This window comes from Lissotriton vulgaris, unplaced genomic scaffold (assembly GCF_964263255.1).
Source record: "Lissotriton vulgaris unplaced genomic scaffold, aLisVul1.2 SCAFFOLD_1798, whole genome shotgun sequence".
NCBI classification, from domain to species: Eukaryota; Metazoa; Chordata; class Amphibia; order Caudata; family Salamandridae; genus Lissotriton; species Lissotriton vulgaris.
In genome coordinates, this window is record NW_028246531.1 from 504,138 (window position 1) to 522,825 (window position 18,688).

An 18,688-nucleotide genomic window follows, 5' to 3' on the forward strand; every position below is an offset into this window, starting at 1 on the left:
CACACATCTAGGCAGGGGTGATACCTGCAATCTTACCCTGCGCGGAGCTCCATAACCCTGGGTAGAAGGTACAACTTCATCCCCTGGAAGCTTAACACCTACAATTGTCACAAGTATCAGTAAAACCGGTGCCTGGATGCTGGAAGTAGGCCCAAGGCCTTGCACGACTACCCTGATACTGTGAAGGGGTGGAACACACTTTATTGGGCATGTGAAGTGTTTTGCTTTCACATCTCCAGCCAGGGGTGAAACCTGAAAACCTACCCTGCGCTGAGCTCCATAACCCTGGGCAGACAATGTGACTTCTTCCCCTTAAAGCTTGACACCACCAAATGTCACAGGTATCAGTAAAACTTGTGCCTGGAGGCTGGAAGTAGGCCCAAGGCCTTGCAGGCCTTTCCTGATACTGCAAATGGGTGGAATACACTTTACCGGGCTTGTGAGATGTTTTGCTTTAACACCTCCAGCCAGGGGTGACATCTGAAATCTTACCCTGCGCGGAGCTCCATAACCCTGGGTAGAAGGGACAACTTCATCCCCTTGAAGGTTAACACCTCCAAGTGGCACAATAATCAGTAAAACTGTTGCCTGGAGGCTGTAAGTAGTGACAAGGCCTTGCAGACCTTTCCCTGTAACTGTAAAGGGGTTAAATACACTTTGTGGTTTCTGTAATGTGTTGGTTATTCTCACATCCAGGCAGGGGTGATACCTGAAATCTTACCCTGCGCTGAGCTCCGTAACCCTGGGTAGAAGGTACAACTTCATCCCCTTGAAGCTTAACACCTCCAAATGTCACAAGTATCAGTAAAACTGGTGCCTGGATGCTGGAAGCAGGCCCCGGGCCTTGCAGGCCTTTTCCTGTTACTCTAAAGGAGTTAAATAAACTTTGCTGAGTATGTAAAGTGCTTTGTTTTCATACCTCCATCTAGGGGTAACATCTGAAATCTTACCCTCTGCGGAGCTCCATAACCCTGGGTAGAAGGTAAAACTTCATCCCCTTGAAGCTTAACACCTCCAAATGTCACAAGTATCAGTAAAACTGGTGCCTGGATGCTGGAAGTAGGCCTAATGCCATGCAGGCCTTTTCCTGTAACTGTACAGGGGTTAAACACACTCTGTTGTGTATGTGATTTGTTGGGTTTTCGCACATCTAGGCAGGGGTGATACCTGCAATCTTACCCTGCGCGGAGCTCCATAACCCTGGGTAGAAGGTACAACTTCATCCCCTGGAAGCTTAACACCTACAATTGTCACAAGTATCAGTAAAACCGGTGCCTGGATGCTGGAAGTAGGCCCAAGGCCTTGCACGACTACCCTGATACTGTGAAGGGGTGGAATACACTTTATTGGGCATGTGAAGTGTTTTGCTTTCACATCTCCAGCCAGGGGTGAAACCTGAAAACTTACCCTGCGCTGAGCTCCATAACCCTGGTTAGAAGATGTGACTTCTTCCCCTTAAAGCTTGACACCACCAAATGTCACAGGTATCAGTAAAACTTGTGCCTGGAGGCTGGAAGTAGGCCCAAGGCCTTGCAGGCCTTTCCTGATACTGTGAATGGGTGGAATACACTTTACTGGGCATGTGAGGTGTTTTGCTTTAACACCTCCAGCCAGGGGTGACACCTAAAATCTTACCCTGCGCGGAGCTCCATAACCCTGGGTAGAATGTACAACTTCATCCCCTTGAAGCTTAACACCTCCAAATTTCACAAGTATCAGTAAAACTGGTGCCTGGATGCTGGAAGCAGGCCCAGGGCCTTGCAGGCCTTTTCCTGTTACTCTAAAGGAGTTAAATAAACTTTGCTGAGTATGTAAAGTGCTTTGTTTTCATACCTCCATCTAGGGGTAAAATCTGAAATCTTACCCTCTGCGGAGCTCCATAACCCTGGGTAGAAGGTACAACTTCATCCCCTTGGAGCTTAACACCTCCAATTGTCACAAGTATCAGTAAAACTGGTGCCTGGGTGCTGGAAGTAGGCCTAATGCCATGCAGGCCTTTTCCTGTAATGGTACCGGGGTTAAACACACTCTGGTGTGTATGTGATTTGTTGGGTTTACGCACATCTAGGCAGGGGTGATACCTGCAATCTTACCCTGCGCGGAGCTCCATAACCCTGGGCAGAAGGTACAACTTCACCCCCTTGAAGATTAACACCTCCAAATGTCGCAAGATTCATGAAAACTGCTGCCTGGAGGCTGGAGGTAGGCCCAAGGCCTTGCAGACCTTTCCCTGTAACTGTAAAGGGGTTAAATACACTTTGTGGTGTCTGAGATGTGTTGGTTATTCACACATCCAGGCAGGGGTGATACCTGACATCTTACCCTGCGTGGAGCTCCATAACCCTGGGTAGAAGGTACACCTTCATCCCCTTGAAGGTTAACACCTCCAAATGTCACAAGTATCAGTAAAACTGGTGCCTGGATGCTGGAAGTAGGCCCAAGGCCTTGCGGGCCTTTTCCTGTTACTGCAAAGGAGTTAAAAACACTTTGCTGAGTATGTGAAATGCTTTGTTTTCAAACGTGCAGCTAGGGGTGAATTCTGGAATGTTACCCTGTGCGGAGCTTCATAACTCTGGGTGGAAGGTACAACTTCATCCCCTTGAAGCTTAACACCTCCAAATGTCACAAGATTCATTAAAATTGCTGCTTGGAGGCTGGAGGTGGGCCCAAGGCCTTGCAGACCTTTCCCTGTAACTGTAAAAGGGTTAAATACAGTCTGTGGTGTCTGAGATGTGTTGGTTATTCACACATCCAGGCAGGGGTGATTCCTGAAATCTTACCCTGCGGGGAGCTCCGTAACCCTGGGTAGAAGGTACAACTTCATCCCCTTGAAGGTTAACACCTCAAAATGTCACAAGTATCAGTAAAACTGGTGCCTGGATGCTGGAAGTAGGCCCAAGGCCTTGCAGACTGTTCCCTGTAACTGTAAAGGGGTTAAATACAGTTTGTGGTGTCTGAGATGTGTTGGATATTCACACATGCAGTCAGGGGTGATACCTGAAATCTTACCCTGCGCGGAGCTCCCTAACCCTGGGTAGAAGGTACAACTTCATCCCCTTGAAGGTTAACACCTCCAAATGTCACAAGAATCAGTAAAACTGTTGCCCGGAGGCTGTAAGTAGTGACAAGGCCTTGCAGGCCTTTTCCTGGAACTGCAAAGGAGTTAAATACACTTAAATACACTTTGCTGAGTTTGTGAAGTGTTTTGTTTCAACACCTCCAGCTAGGGGCAAAATCTGAAATCTTACCCTGCGCGGAGTTCCATAACCCTGGGTAGAAGGTACAACTTCATCCCCTTGAAGCTCAACACCTCCACATGTCACAAGTATCACAAAAGCAGGTGCCTGGGGGCTGGAAGAAGGCCCAAGGCCTTGCAGGCCTTCTTCTGTAAGTGCAAAGTAGTTACAAACACTTTGCTGAGTATGTGAAGTGCTTTGTTTTCAAACCTCCAGCCAGGGGCAAAATCTGAAATCTTACCCTGCGCGGAGTTCCATAACCCTGGGTAGAAGGTACAACTTCATCCCCTTGAAGCTTAACACCTCCCAATTTCACAAGTATCAGTAAAACTGCTGCTTGGAGGCTGGAGGTAGGACCAAGGCCTTGCAGACCTTTCCCTGTAACTGTAAATGGGTTAAATACACTTTGTGGTGTCTGAGATGTGATGGTTATTCACACATCCAGGCAGGGGGGATACCTGAAATCTGACCCTGCGCGGAGCTCCATAACCCTGGGTAGAAGGTACAACTTCATACCCTTGAAGGTTAACACCTCCAAATGTCACAAGTATCAGTAAAACTGGTGCCTGGATGCTGGAAGTAGGCCCAAGGCCTTGCAGGCCTTTTCCTGTTACTGCAAAGGTGTTACATACACTTTACTGAGTATATGAAGTGCTTTGTTTTCAAACCTCCAGCTAGGGGCGTAATCTGGAATCTTACCCTGCGCGGAGCTCCATAACCCTGGGTAGAAGGTGTGACTTCTTCCCCTTAGAGCTTGACACCACCAAATGTGACAGGTATCTGTAAAACTTGTGCCTGGAGGCTGGAAGTAGGCCCAAGGCCTTGCAGGCCTTTCCTGATAATGCAAATGGGTGGAATACACTTTACTGGGCATGTGAGGTGTTTTGCTTTAACACCTCCAGCCAGGGGTGAGACCTAAAATCTTACCCTGCGCGGAGCTCCATATCCCTGGGTAGAAGGTACAACTTCATCCCCTTGAAGCTTAACACCTCCAAATGTCACAAGTTTCAGTAAAACTGCTGCCTGGAGGCTGGAAGTTGGCCCAAGGCCTTGCATGCCTTTTTCCTGTAACTGCAAAGGAATTAAATACACTTTGCTGAGTATATGAAGTGCTTTGTTTTCAAACCTCCAGCTGGGGGGTGCAATCTGGAATCTTACCCTGCGCGGAGCTCCATAACCCTGGGTAGAAGGGACAACTTCATCCCCTTGAAGCTTAACACCTCCAAATGTCACAAGATTCATCAAAACTGGTGCCTGGATGCTGGAAGTAGGCCCAAGGCCTTGCAGGCCTTTTCCTGGAACTGCAAAGGAGATAAAAACTCTTTGCTGAGTTTGTAAAGTGCTTTCTTTTCAAACGTGCAGCTAGGGGTGATATCTGAAATCTTATCCTGCGCGGACCTCCATAACCCTGGGTAGAAGGGACAACTTCATCCCCTTGAAGCTAAACACCTCCAAATGTCACACGATTCATCAAAACTGGTGCCTGGATGCTGGAAGTAGTCCCAATGCCTTGAAAGACTTTTCCTGTAACTGCAAAGTAGTCAAATACACTTTGCTGAGTATATGAAGTGCTTTGTTTTCAAACATCCAGCTAGGGGTGAAATCTTGAATCTTACCCTGCGCGGAGCTCCATAACCCTGGGTAGAAGGTACAACTTCATCCCCTTGAAGCTTAACACCTCCAAATGTCACAAGATTCATCAAAACTGGTGCCTGGAGGCTGGAGGTATGGCCCAAGCCTTGCAGACATTTCCCTGTAACTTTAAAGGGGTTAAATACACTTTGTGGTGTCTGTAATGTTTTGGTTATTCACACATCCTCCTTGGGGTGACATCTGAAATCTTACCCTGCGCGGAGCTCCATAACCCTGGGTAGAAGGGACAACTTCATCCCCTTGAAGCTTAACACCTCCAAATGTCACAAGATTCATCAAAACTGGTGCCTGGAGGCTGGAAGTAGTCCCAATGCCTTGAAGGCCTTTTCCTGTAACTGCAAAGTAGTTAAATACACTTTGCTGAGTATGTGACGTGCTTTATTTTCAAACGTCCAGCTAGGGGTGAAATCTGGAATCTAACTCCCTGCGCGGAGCTCCGTAACCCTGGGTAGAAGGTACAACTTCATCCCCTTGAAGGTCAACACCTCCAAATGTCACAAGATTCATTAAAACTGCTGCCTGGAGGCTGGAGGTAGGCCCAAGGCCTTGCAGACCTTTCCCTGTAACTGTAAAGGGGTTAAATACACTTTGTGGTGTCTGAGATGTGTTGGTTATTCACACATCCAGGCAGTGGTGATACCTGAAATCTTACCCTGCGCGGAGCTCCATAACCCTGGGTAGAAGGGACAACTTCATCCCCTGGAAGCCTAACACCTCCAAATGTCACAAGATTCATCAAAAGTGGTGCCTGGATGCTGGAAGTAGGCCCAAGGCCTTGCAGGCCTTTTCCTGGAACTGCAAAGGAGATAAATACAATTTGCTGAGTATGTAAAGTGCTTTCTTTTCAAACGTGCAGCTAGGGGTGACATCTGAAATCTTACCCTGCGCGGAGCTCCATAACCCTGGGTAGAAGGGACAACTTCATCCCCTTGAAGCTAAACACCTCCAAATGTCACAAGATTCATCAAAACTGGTTCCTGGATGCTGGAAGTAGGCCCAAGGCCTTGCAGGCCTTTTCCTCTAACTGCAAAGTAGTTAAACACACTTTGCTGAGTATGTGAAGTGCTTTGTTTTCAAACATCCAGCTAGGGGTGAAATCTTGAATCTTACCCTGCGCGGAGCTCCATAACCCTGGGTAGAAGGTACAACTTCATCCCCTTGAAACTTAACATCTCCAAATGTCGCAAGTATCAGTAAAACTGGTTCCTGGATGCTGGAAGTAGGCCCAAGGCCTTGCAGGCCTTTTCATGTTACTCTAAAGGAGTTAAATACACTTTCCTGAGTATGTGAAGTGCTTTGTTTTCAACACCTCCAGCTAGGGGCAAAATCTGAAATCTTACCCTGCGCGGAGTTCCATAACCCTGGGTAGAAGGTACAACTTCATCCGCTTGAAGCTTAACACCTCCAAATGTCACAAGTATCAGTAAAACTGGTGCCTGGATGCTGGAAGTAGGCCCAAGGCCTTGCAGGCCTTTTCCTGCCACTGCAAAGGAGTTAACTACACTTTTCAGAGTATATGAAGTGGTTTGTTTTCAAACCTCCATCTAGGGGTGAAATCTGAAATCTTACCCTGCGCGGAGCTCCATAACCCTGGGTAGAAGGTACAACTTCATCCCCTGGAAGCTTAACACCTACAATTGTCACAAGTATCAGTAAAACCGGTGCCTGGATGCTGGAAGTAGGCCCAAGGCCTTGCAGGACTACCCCGATACTGTGAAGGGGTCAAATACACTTTATTGGGCATGTGAAGTGTTTTTCGTTAACACCTCCAGCCAGGGGTGAAACTTGAAAACTTACCCTGCACTGAGCTCCATAAGCCTGGGTAGAAGGTGTGACTTCCTCCCCTTGAAGCTTAACACCTCCAAATGTCACAAGATTCGTTAAAACTGCTGCCTGAAGGCTGGAGGTAGGCCCAAGGCCTTGCAGACTTTTCCCTGTAACTGTAAAGGGGTTAAATACAGTTTGTGGTGTCTGAGATGTGTTGGTTATTCACACATCCAGGCAGGGGTGATACCTGAAATCTTACCCTGCGCGGAGCTCCGTAACCCTGGGTAGAAGGTACAACTTCATCCCCTTGAAGGTTAACACCTCCAAATGTCACAAGAATCAGTAAAACTGTTGCCTGGAGACTGTAAGTAGTGACAAGGCCTTGCAGGACTTTTCCTGGAACTGCAAAGGAGTTAAATACACTTTGCTGAGTTTGTGAAGTGTTTTGTTTCAACACCTCCAGCTAGGGGTGAAATCTGAAATCTTACCCTGCGCGGAGCTCCATAACCCTGGGTAGAAGGTACAACTTCATCCCCTTGAAGATTAACACCTCCAAATGTCACAAGTATCAGTAAAACTGGTGCCTGGATGCTGGAAGTAGGCCCAAAGCCTTGCAGGACTACCCCAATACTGTGAAGGGGTCAAATACACTTTATTGGGCATGTGAAGTGTTTTTCTTTAACACCTCCAGCCAGGGGTGAAACTTGAAAACTTACCCTGCACTGAGCTCCATAAGCCTGGGTAGAAGGTGTGACTTCCTCCCCTTGAAGCTTAACACCTCCAAATGTCACAAGATTCATTAGAACTGCTGCCTGAAGGCTGGAGGTAGGCCCAAGGCCTTGCAGACTTTTCCCTGTAACTGTAAAGGGGTTAAATACAGTTTGTGGTGTCTGAGATGTGTTGGTTATTCACAGATCCAGGCAGGGGTGATACCTGAAATCTTACCCTGTGCGGAGCTCCGTGACCCTGGGTAGAAGGCACAACTTCATCCCCTTGAAGGCTAACACCTCCTCTGGAGGCTGGAAAAAAGGCACAAGGCCTTGCAGGCCTTTCCTGATACTGTGAAGGGGTGAAATACACTATATTGGGCTTGTGAAGTGTTTTGCTTTAAAACATCCAGCTAGGGGTGAAACTTTAAATCTTACCCTGCGCTGAGCTCCATGACCCTGGGTAGACAGTGTGACTTCATCCCTTGTAGCTTAACACCACCAAATGTCACTGGTTTCTGTAAAACTGGTGCCAGGAGGCTGGAAACACACCCAGGGCCTTGCAGGCCTTGCTCTGACACTGTAAAGGAGTTAAATACATTTTTTCGTGTATGGTAAGTGTTCTATTTTCACACCTCCAGCCTGGGATGAAACCTCAAATCTTACCCTGCGCTGAGCTCCATAACCCTGGGTAGAAGGTGCGACTTCATCCCCTTGAAGCTTAACACCTCCAAATGTCACAGAATTCATGAAAACTGCTGCCTGGAGGCTGGAGGTAGGCCCAAGGCCTTGCAGACCTTTCCCTGTAACTGTACAGGGGTTAAATACACTCTGTTGTCTATGTGATTTGTTGGGTTTCACGCATCTAGGCAGGGGTGATACCTGCAATCTTACCCTGCGCGGAGCTCCATGACGGTGGGTAGAAGGTACAACATCATCCCCTTGAAGCTTAACACCTCCAAATGTCACAAGTATCAGGAAAACTGGTGCCTGGAGGCTGGAAGTAGGCCCAAGGCCATGTTGGCCTTTCCTGATACTGTGAAGGGGTGACACACACTTCATTGGACTTGTGAAGTGTGTTGTTTTCACACCCCCAGCCAAGAGTATAACCCAAAATCTTACCCTGCGCGAAGTTCCTTAACCCTGGGTAGAGGGAGTGACTTTGTCCCCTTGAAGCTGGAGGCTTCATGTGGTCACAAGTATCACTAAAACAGGTGCCTGGGGGCTGGAAATGTGCCTACGGTCTTGCAGACCTAGGTCTGATACTGTGAGGGGGTTAGATACATTGTTGGAATAAAGAAGTCTTTCGTTTCCCCACCTCCAGCCAGGGGTGGAACCTCAAATCTTACCCTGCGCGGAGCTCCATAGCCAAGGTTAGTAGGAGCAACTGTATCCCTTTGAAGATTAACTCAACCGAATGTTACAATTATCACTAAACAGGCCCACAGCCTTGTGCTGATACTGTAACAGGGGTGCATCTCATCCTGCGCGGAGCTCCATAGCCCTGTGTAGAAATAGCCACTTTGTGCCTGCAGGCTAGAAATGGGTTTGGGACACTGAAGGCTAGGATCTGATAATGTAAAGGGCTTTGTATACCTTTTAAATTAAGTTATGTGTTTTTTTCTCCACCTCCAGCCAAGGGGTAAATCCTGAAATATTACCCTAATCGGAGCTCCATAGCCCTGTGTAGAAAAAGTGACTTAGTCCCCTAGAACCTAAACATTTAGCAATATATATATTTTTAAAATTAACAGTCTTAAATGGGTAAATTGTACCCGGATCGGAACTCCATAGGCCGGGTAGAAAAAGTGAATTCGTACCCTTGAACCTAAAGATTTATTTAAATAAATAAAAAAAAATGTGTATATATAGTTTTTTTATTTTTTAGACCACCTTCAGCTTAGGGGGAAAACCTGAAGTTTTAACCGGATCGGAGCTCCATAGCCTCAGGTAGAAACAGTGACTTTGTCCCCTTGAACCAAGAGAGTTAGTAAAAAAAAAAAAAAAAAATGTTTATATATAGTTGTTTGTTTTTTTGCAGACCTCCAGCTAAGGGGGAAAACCGGAAATGTTACCCGAATCGGAGCTCACCAGCCCTGGGCAGGAAAAGTGACTTTGTCCCCTTGAACCTAAAGAGTTAGTATAAAATTAATAAAAATAATAAAAAAAAATGTATATATATATTTTTTTGCTTACCTTCAGCTAAGGGGAAAAACCGGAAATTTTGCCCGAATCGGAGCTCCATAGCCTCGGGTAGAAACAGTGACTTTGTCCCCTTGAACCTAGAGTTATTTAAAAAAATAAATAAATAAAAAAAAATTATATATAGTTTAAAAAAAAAAGCAATACAATAAACATGTGTATATATACTTTTTTTTTTTTTTTTCGTGGGGCCGACCTCCAGCTAAGGGGGAAAACCGGAAATTTTACCCGGAAAGGAGCTCCATAGCCTCGGGTAGAAACTGTGACTTTGTCCCCTTGAACCTAGAGAGTTAGTAAAAAAAAAAAAAACATAAAAAAAAATAATAATGTTTATTATATATAGTTTTAAAAAAAAGCAATACGATAAAAATGTGTATATATCGTTTTTTGGTTTTTTTTGGGCCGACCTCCAGCTAAGGGGGAAAACCGGAAATGCTACCCGAATCGGAGCTCACCAGCCCTGGGTAGGAAAAGTGACTTTGTCCCCTTGAACCTTAAGAGTTAGTATAACATTAATTTAAAAAAAAAAAAAATGTGTATATGTAGATTTTTTTGTTTTTTCTGCTTACCTCCAGCTAAGGGGGGAAACCGGAAATTGTACGCGAATCGGAGCTCCCCAGCCCTGGGTACAAGTAGTGCCATTGTCCCCTTGAACCGAACTGTCCACACAGGAGGGGGGGGGGGGGGGGGGAACGGAAACGGGTGCTTAAAGACCCACAGGGACCCGTAAACGGTCATGATGGTTCGCCACAAACATTAGGATCCCACACCCACTTCCTATGGGCCGGCATGGGAACACTACTTTATGGACTATTAAGCCCCCACGCAGTGGGGGCTTACAGCGCCTGGACGGGAGACAAAGTTGGAGTTAGCGCGGCCGTTCCGCCGCTCGGCCATCTGGTCGCACTGCACACTGGGCCATCTGGTCACCGCACGATAGTGCGACCAGATGGCCCACTGAGCTGTGCGACCAGATGGCCCACTGAGCTCTGCGACCAGATGGCCCACTGAGCTCTGCGACCAGATGGCCGGGCGGCGAAACGGCCGCGCTAACTCCAACTTTGTCCCTCTTCCGTGTTATGCTGCAAGCCCCCGGGGGGCTTAATAGTCGGGGAAACGGCAGGCCCGTAGGGCCCAGGGCCGGGCTAAACCCACCGTAGGTCCCCGGGCAAGGGCTCCATGATGGCGGGCCCCTGGGCCGGGCTTAACCTGCCTCATCTCCCCGGTTTCGGGCCCCAGGATAACGGGCCAAACACGCCTTAGGTACCCAGTCCAAGGCTCCATGGTGGCGGGCCCCTGGGCTGGGCTGAACCCGCCTTCCCTGCCGTGCCTTCCATAGCAGAGTGGCTGCGGAGCAAATCCCCGGGCTCCCCCCTCCTCCCCTCCCGGGCGAGTGTGGGCCTAGATAGCAGCCCTGCGCTGCGGAAATAATAGTTCATAGACACAGCTCTCACAAGACATGGTGGTCGGCTCTTAAAAGAGCCTTTGAGTTGTTTTTTTTTTCTCTTTTTTTATCCGTGGGCAAGTCGAGTGTTTAACCGCCGAATCCGTAGAGGGTGCGGCCCTGGCGCTTCAGAGCATAGACCACATCCATGGCGGTGACGGTCTTCCTCTTGGCGTGCTCGGTGTAGGTGACGGCGTCCCGGATCACGTTCTCCAGGAAAACCTTCAGCACTCCGCGGGTCTCCTCGTAGATGAGGCCGGAGATGCGCTTGACTCCGCCACGGCGCGCCAGGCGGCGAATGGCCGGCTTGGTGATGCCCTGGATGTTGTCCCGGAGCACCTTGCGGTGCCTCTTGGCGCCGCCTTTACCGAGCCCCTTCCCTCCTTTGCCGCGTCCAGACATGTTCTCTTCTCGGTGCTGTGAGCAGAAATGGAGGCGAGGCTAGCACCGGATGCATAAATAGAGGAGCTGCGGACCGGCGCGGAGGCTCCAAGCCATGTGACGCACTCGGAGGCGGGAGAGAGCCCGGCCTGCCCTCTGCAGGGAGCGGGGGGCTCGAGAGGCCGTTGCCGTTTGAAAAAGAGCGGGCTCCCAGCCCGCCTTTGTCATGGGCTGGCTCAGCAGCTGCCGCCGGTGCACAGACCACAGTCAAACACACGCACACGCCTCCCTTCCCGCCCCCCACTTGTGACCGCAGCCCGCCTAACCCTCTCGTTCCGTGCCCCCTCCTTTCATATGAACAGAAGCCCATGGAGATGTTTTAATGGAGATAACACCCGTTAACGGCCTCTCCCCGCTGTGTGTGGCCGCCCGCACCCCCGTAACACTGTCCACGTCTCGCGCTTAAGGTACCTGGCTCAGCAGCTGCCGCCGATGCACAGACCACAGTCAAACACACGCACACGCCTCCCTTCCCGGCCCCCACGTGTGACCGCAGCCCGCCTAACCCTCTCGTTCCGTGCCCCCTCCTTTCATGTGAACAGAAGCCCATGGAGATGTTTTAATGGAGATAACACCCGTTAACGGCCTCTCCCGCTGTGTCTGGCCGCCCGCACCCCCGTAACACTGTCCACACCTCGCGCTTAAGGTACCTGGCTCAGCAGCTGCCGCCGGTGCACAGACCACAGTCAAGCCCACGGCTCCCTTCCCGGCCCCCACTTGTGACCGCAGCCCGCCTAACCCTCTCGTTCCGTGCCCCCTCACGCACACGCCTCCCTTCCCGGCCCCCACTTGTGACCGCAGCCCGCCTAACCCTCTCGTACCGCGCCCCCTCACGCACACGCCTCCCGGCCCCCACTTGTGACCGCAGCCCGCCTAACCCTCTCGTTCCATGCCCCCTTCTTTCATGTGAACAGAAGCCCCGGAGATGTTTTAATGGAGATAACACCCGGTAACGGCCTCTCCCCGCTGTGTGTGGCCGCCCGCACCCCCGTAACACTGTCCACGTCTCGCGCTTAAGGCACCTCCCTTCCCGCCCACACCCCACTTGTGACCGCGGCTCACCTAACCCCCTCGTTCGGTGCCCCCTCCCAATTCTGAGCAGAAGGCTCTGAAATTTTTTAATGGAGGCAACACGTTCACGGCCTCACCCCGCTGCGTTTGGACGCCTGCGACCTCGTAACACTGCCCACATCTCACGCCCGGCTGGGGCAAGCCTGCAAAATGTGTCGTCGTCTCCCCCCCCCCAAATTTATATGGTATGAAAAAGAGCGCGCTCCCAGCCCGCCTCTTTGTCAGGGGCTCCCGATCGGACTCAGCAGCTGCAGCCGATCACAGCCAAACACAGACACTCCTCCCTTCCAGGCCCCCACTTGTTACCGCGGCCCGCCTAACCCTCGCGTTCGGTGCCCGCTCGGCTGGGGCAAGTCTGCAAAAAGTGTCCCATATAATTAAAATGATATACGTATATAAAGAAAAAACATTAATATGGTCGGCCTCATGCTAGGCTTTGGGACGTGGCAACATTTATGTGTATGGCCGAGAGCTTGGGCATGCCCTCCCCTATGAAGCTACGGTTGCGGGCGCTGCCGCATCTAAGAGGCCGCCAGAGTAACACCATGGCACGGATACGCTCTTTGATGGAGTCTGTGGATGGCCCTGAAAAGAGCCTTTGTGTTTAGGGTGTGTTTCCACGGTGGTCTGCGGGCCCTTACTTGCTTGCTTTGCCCTGTGCCTTGTGGCTCTCGGTTTTCTTGGGCAGCAGCACGGCCTGGATGTTGGGCAGGACTCCTCCCTGGGCGATGGTGACTCGGCCCAGCAGCTTGTTCAGCTCCTCGTCGTTGCGGATGGCCAGCTGGAGGTGTCTGGGGATGATGCGGGTCTTCTTGTTGTCCCGAGCGGCGTTGCCAGCCAACTCCAGGATCTCAGCGGTGAGGTACTCCAGCACTGCAGCCAAGTAGACGGGGGCACCAGCGCCCACCCTCTCGGCGTAGCTTCCCTTCCGGAGCAGCCTGTGCACACGGCCCACGGGGAACTGGAGCCCGGCCCTGGAAGAGCGTGTCTTGGCCTTGGCGCGGGCCTTTCCTCCCTGCTTTCCGCGTCCAGACATGGCGATCGATCTAGGGTCTCAGTCACACAACAGCGAGAATGATACTGCTCTTCCTGCTGGCCTCCGGTAATATAAAGACTTCGGGAGCGTCTGATTGGTTGACAGCTAGTCGCTGATAGTACTTCTCATTGGAGGGAGGCGAGCTTCTGTTTAGCCAATCAGAGTCCCAGAACCGCATCACTCTAGGAACTGGGGGCCCTGCCTATGACTGCCAATGAGAAGAGAGAGCCGGGAGGAAGCTGCTTTGCACGCCCAGCCTATAAATACAAGTGACGGGGTCCCTGGTCCGCTGCAAAGCACTGAAGACATTGACCAGGCGATTCGCCACCTCACAGATTCAATCCACGCAGCTATTGAGCACAGCACTCCGGAACAGAAACTACAACGATGCTCAATCTACGATCTCCCGAAGGGCATCAAACAGTCAATAGCTGAGAAGAACAGAGCCCGCAGAGAGTGGCAGAGGAACCGCACCCCCGACCTGCTGAAGAAGTATAATGAGCTGACAAGGCAGCTGAAGATACAAATAAGCCAGCACAGAGGAGAAAAATGGGAAGCAGCTACAGCTAACCTAAAGGTCTCAGACAACTCTATCTGGAGAATGACCCGCCGCCTGACTGGGAAGAAGGAACCAAACCCACCGATCCAAGGGAAGACTCACCTGGCATGCAGCAACAGGGATAAGGCTGAGGTCTTTGCTGACACGCTGGAGGAATCCTTCAGGCCCAACCAGGCAAGCAAACTGGCAACAGAAGTTGAGCAAGAGGTCGCCAAGCATCACCGGGAGCACCCACCAGAAACAGAAACTGAGCACATTGAGGAATGCTCAATGGGCGAATTACTGGCCCTGGCAAAAACACTAAAAAACGGCAAGGCACCAGGGAAGGACAGAATAGTCAACCAAGCCATCAAGATGCTCCCAGATACCGCAGTGGATCACCTTGCTGAGATATTTAACGCATGCATGCAGCACCAGTACTTCCCAAACGCCTGGAAAGAAGCAAGAGTCGTTGTATTCCCCAAGGCTGGGAAACCACTGCGAGATCCTGCAAACTACCGCCCCATAAGTCTGCTATCTGGCCTATCAAAACTCTTTGAAAAAGTTATCCTCGCCCGTCTCGTGGATTTCGCAACAAGCAACAACCTCCTTGCTAAAGAACAGTTTGGGTTCCGGAAAGACCACTCAACCAATCACCAACTCCTCAGAGTTGTGGACATCATCAGCCATGGATTCAACATCAACAAGTCTACTGGAGTAGTCTTTCTGGATGTAGCCAAAGCATTTGACCGAGTATGGCACGAGGGCCTGCTCTACAAACTTATCAAGCTCCAGTTTCCCAGCTACCTGGTCAAGCTACTGTCCAGCTACCTGACGAAACGGACCTTCCACGTGGCGGTGCGAGAAGAATGCTCATCGCCACGCCCAATTCTTGCTGGGGTGCCTCAGGGATCAATCCTTGGACCGTTCCTCTTCAACATATTCACAAACGACATCCCCACGGACCTAAAGAAGACTGATCTTGCCCTTTACGCAGATGATGTTGCAGTCATCTCTCAATCCTTCAGCGACAAAGAAGTGGCTAAGAACCTGGAGACATCACTCGGCAGACTCTCCGAATGGTACAGCGACTGGCAGATAACCCTAAACACAGGCAAAACCACTGCAACATTATTTACCAGGAAGCAGAACAGGAACCACCCACAGATCCTCCTCAATGGGGACAAGGTCAAATGGGAAAACAGCAGCTCCTACCTGGGGGTGACTCTGGACTCTAAACTCAGCTGGAGAAACCACATAGAGAAGACCTGCCAGAAAGCAGCATCCAAACTGGCTGCATTATACCCACTCCTGAAGACTAAGTCGATGCCCATGCAGAGCAAGGTACGAGTAATCACTGCAATAATTCGACCAACTATGACATACGCTTCACCAGTTTGGAGTGGCTGCCGCCCACATCTTCGGAAGGACCTACAAAAACTACAGAGTAAGGCCTTACGGATTGCAGCAGGTGCTCCCATGTTCACACGAACAGCAGACCTCCACAGAGACCTAGGCATCGAGATGTTGGACGCCCATCTCCTCAAACTCAACAGGACATTCTACAAAGGACTGGATCAAAAAGAAAACCCACTGATCCGGAAACTTGCAGATATCTCTACAAACCCATTTGACCGCTACCCGCGTCCCATTGAAGCGCTAACCCTGCGAACCTGAAACAGCAACGCAGCATCCAAAAAACTCATTACTGCCTGAAGGCAAACGCCGGCAGATACGCAAAACTCATCGCTGCCCTGATGGCATTATAGCCTCGGCAAGCACCTAAAACCCGCTCACTGCCGGCTGGCATTATAGCCGCGGCAGGCACCCAAACCCCAACACTAACAGAAGGATCTACACGGACAAAGACGAGACTCTCGAAGGAAACATGCTGACAATTCTGCAAACACTACTGACCGCTACCCGCGGCCCATCACTGAGCTGACCATGTGATGCAACCTCAACTGTGACAAAGCGTCACACACCAATAAGACAACCTAAACAGCGACTACAAAATTCCAAACGAATATGGAGTAATGAGGCTATTGCCTCGGTATCCAAAAACTCACCACTGTCAGAAGGTATCTGACAGGAGAAGACAAGAATCAGGCCCCCGCATTTATTTCTCTCGGCTCCACAGCACGCGGTGAAAGATTCTCGACCATGCCTGAACCAGCCAAGTCCGCGCCGGCTCCCAAGAAGGGCTCCAAGAAAGCGCTCTCCAAGCCGCCCAAGAAGGACGGGAAGAAGCGCAAGAGGAGCAGGAAGGAAAGCTATGCCATCTACATTTACAAAGTGATGAAGCAGGTGCACCCGGACACCGGCATCTCCTCCAAGGCCATGGGCATCATGAACTCCTTCGTGAACGACATCTTCGAGCGCATCGCTGCAGAGGCTTCCAAGCTGGCCCACTACAACTCGCGGCGCACCATCACCTCACGGGAGATCCAGACCGCAGTCCGCCTTCTGCTGCCCGGAGAGCTGGCCAAGCACGCCGTGTCGGAGGGCACCAAGGCCGTCACCAAGTACACCAGCGCCAAGTAAGGCTTCCAGGCGCACCCCAACGAACACAACGGCTCTTTTAAGGGCCAACCACCTCCTCCCCTAAGAGCTAATGTGCTTCTAATATGACAAAAGAATGTGTTTTACAAGGGTAATGTTGAGCGCAGAAAGGGCCGCTCTCCCGGGGTTTGCTGCAGACCGAGGGACGACGGAGCAGGCAACCCGTTTTGCCTCTGTAAATTAACAAGTCTATATGAATGAGCCCTCTTTGGGACCACGTTTTGCCTCTGTAAATAAACATGTCTATATGAATGAGCCCTCTTTGGGACCACGTGCCACCTAAGCACTGTAATGTAGCGATCACGTTAAATAAACCTGCTAGCAAGTCACACAGCTACTCCCGGGCAATTTGCTTTCCATGTTATGGGCGAACAGCTTTATTGTGTGCGGGTTTAACGTTGTGTTTGCATTTCCAAACCCAGGGGAACGGCTACAATCCGCCGCGGGGCAAACGCTCCCGAAATCACACACATGAACCCGATGTACCGGGGGCAGAGATGCCTCATAGCGCTGGCTTGTGACCAGCGGATCCCTGCAAAACCCTCTACCCTACCCCTCCCCCAAACAAAGCTCTCTATTAAATGAAGGGTACATTGACGAGCTTTTTGTGCACTGTGAACACGGAATTCTCTGGTCACCCCCAGAGCCTGTAAAAGTTGCCCAGTACTCGTGGTACTCTAAGAACCCGATGTACCGGGAGCACAGATGCCCAATCGCGGTGGCTTATGACCCGCGCACAGATGCCCAATAGCGGTGGCTTATGACCCTCGGATCCCTACCACAACCCTCTACCCAAACAACGCTTCAAATGAAGGGCACGTTGAAGAGGTGTTTGTGCACTGTGAACACAGAGTTCTCTGGTTTCCGCAGAGCCGGTATCAGTTGCCCGGTGCTCGTGGTACTCACAGCCCACCCTCCCTAACCTGTAGACCATGCCATGGCAGATAAGAGTAGCTCGTAGATGACAGGGTGGTGGCCCTTAAAAGAGCCGTTGTGGTGGTGGTGGTTCGTGTCGGTCTGTCACCTTAGGCCCTCTCGCCTCGGATGCGACGGGCCAGCTGGATGTCCTTGGGCATGATGGTCACCCTCTTGGCGTGGATGGCGCACAGGTTGGTGTCCTCGAAGAGCCCGACCAGGTAGGCCTCGCTGGCCTCCTGCAGGGCCATGACGGCGGAGCTCTGGAAGCGCAGGTCGGTCTTGAAGTCCTGGGCGATCTCCCTCACCAAGCGCTGGAAGGGCAGCTTGCGGATGAGGAGCTCGGTGGACTTCTGGTAGCGGCGGATCTCGCGGAGAGCCACGGTGCCGGGCCGGTAGCGGTGAGGCTTCTTGACTCCGCCGGTGGCAGGCGCGCTCTTGCGGGCTGCCTTGGTGGCCAGCTGCTTGCGGGGCGCTTTGCCGCCGGTGGACTTGCGGGCTGTCTGCTTGGTGCGGGCCATGGCGGGAGCGGTCTCTCTCAGTCAGCGAGGAAGAATGGCGTCTACCGGGGAAAGAGCCCTATTTATTGCCTCACAGACGGAGGGCTGCTCTGGTTGGCTGAAGAGACCACCCCACGTTCGAAAATAGCCCGCGGTGCGCACCGATTGGTTACTGAACTGAAGGCTGCAGTCTAACTGTCCAATGAGCTCTGGATCAAAGAGAACCCTCCGGTTGGATGATTGCACGATGGAGCCGGCCGGAGCCCGCGCCTCGGCCAGCCTTTGTCTCCGTCCATCCACTTGTAGTCAGGCGGACGACTCGACCCCGGTCAACCCGGAGAGGAGCCCCCGATGTCATAAGCACACTGCCCTTGGTCACCCTGGAACACTCCCCCGTTACCAGCGCTCGATTGAAAGTTCACAGTCGTCTGCTTTATGCAGACACTATTTCGAGTCTGGCCGGGTACAGTGAAAGCACAGAGACACACACGTTATTGCACATGTATTATAAACGGAGGTCTTATAACTCCCAGACCCCCTTATTTTCTATGCTATACCGATTTCAATCCACGCAGCACCGAAAGAGCCGTTTATATGGCCAAGATCACACGCGGCA

At 51.1% G+C, this 18,688-nt stretch overlaps 4 protein-coding genes across 4 annotated transcripts; 1 reads left to right on the forward strand and 3 right to left on the reverse strand.

The window, feature by feature from the left end:
• Positions 1 to 11,036: 11,036 nt before the first annotated feature.
• On the reverse strand, positions 11,037 to 11,447 carry LOC147665926 (histone H4). Its single transcript, XM_086949447.1, has one exon. The coding sequence runs from the start codon at positions 11,409 to 11,411 to the stop codon at positions 11,100 to 11,102; it is 312 nt and encodes a 103-aa protein (XP_086805573.1). The 5' UTR covers positions 11,412 to 11,447; the 3' UTR covers positions 11,037 to 11,099.
• Positions 11,448 to 12,926: 1,479 nt separating this feature from the next.
• Positions 12,927 to 13,609, reverse strand: LOC147665927 (histone H2A type 2-C-like). Its single transcript, XM_086949448.1, has one exon. The coding sequence runs from the start codon at positions 13,555 to 13,557 to the stop codon at positions 13,159 to 13,161; it is 399 nt and encodes a 132-aa protein (XP_086805574.1). The 5' UTR covers positions 13,558 to 13,609; the 3' UTR covers positions 12,927 to 13,158.
• Positions 13,610 to 16,237: 2,628 nt separating this feature from the next.
• On the forward strand, positions 16,238 to 16,687 carry LOC147665928 (histone H2B 1.2-like). The gene has a single exon (XM_086949449.1). It carries the CDS (start codon positions 16,259 to 16,261, stop codon positions 16,637 to 16,639), a length of 381 nt encoding a protein of 126 aa, XP_086805575.1. The 5' UTR covers positions 16,238 to 16,258; the 3' UTR covers positions 16,640 to 16,687.
• Positions 16,688 to 17,639: 952 nt separating this feature from the next.
• Positions 17,640 to 18,117, reverse strand: LOC147665929 (histone H3). Its single transcript, XM_086949451.1, has one exon. The coding sequence runs from the start codon at positions 18,091 to 18,093 to the stop codon at positions 17,683 to 17,685; it is 411 nt and encodes a 136-aa protein (XP_086805577.1). The 5' UTR covers positions 18,094 to 18,117; the 3' UTR covers positions 17,640 to 17,682.
• Positions 18,118 to 18,688: the final 571 nt, after the last annotated feature.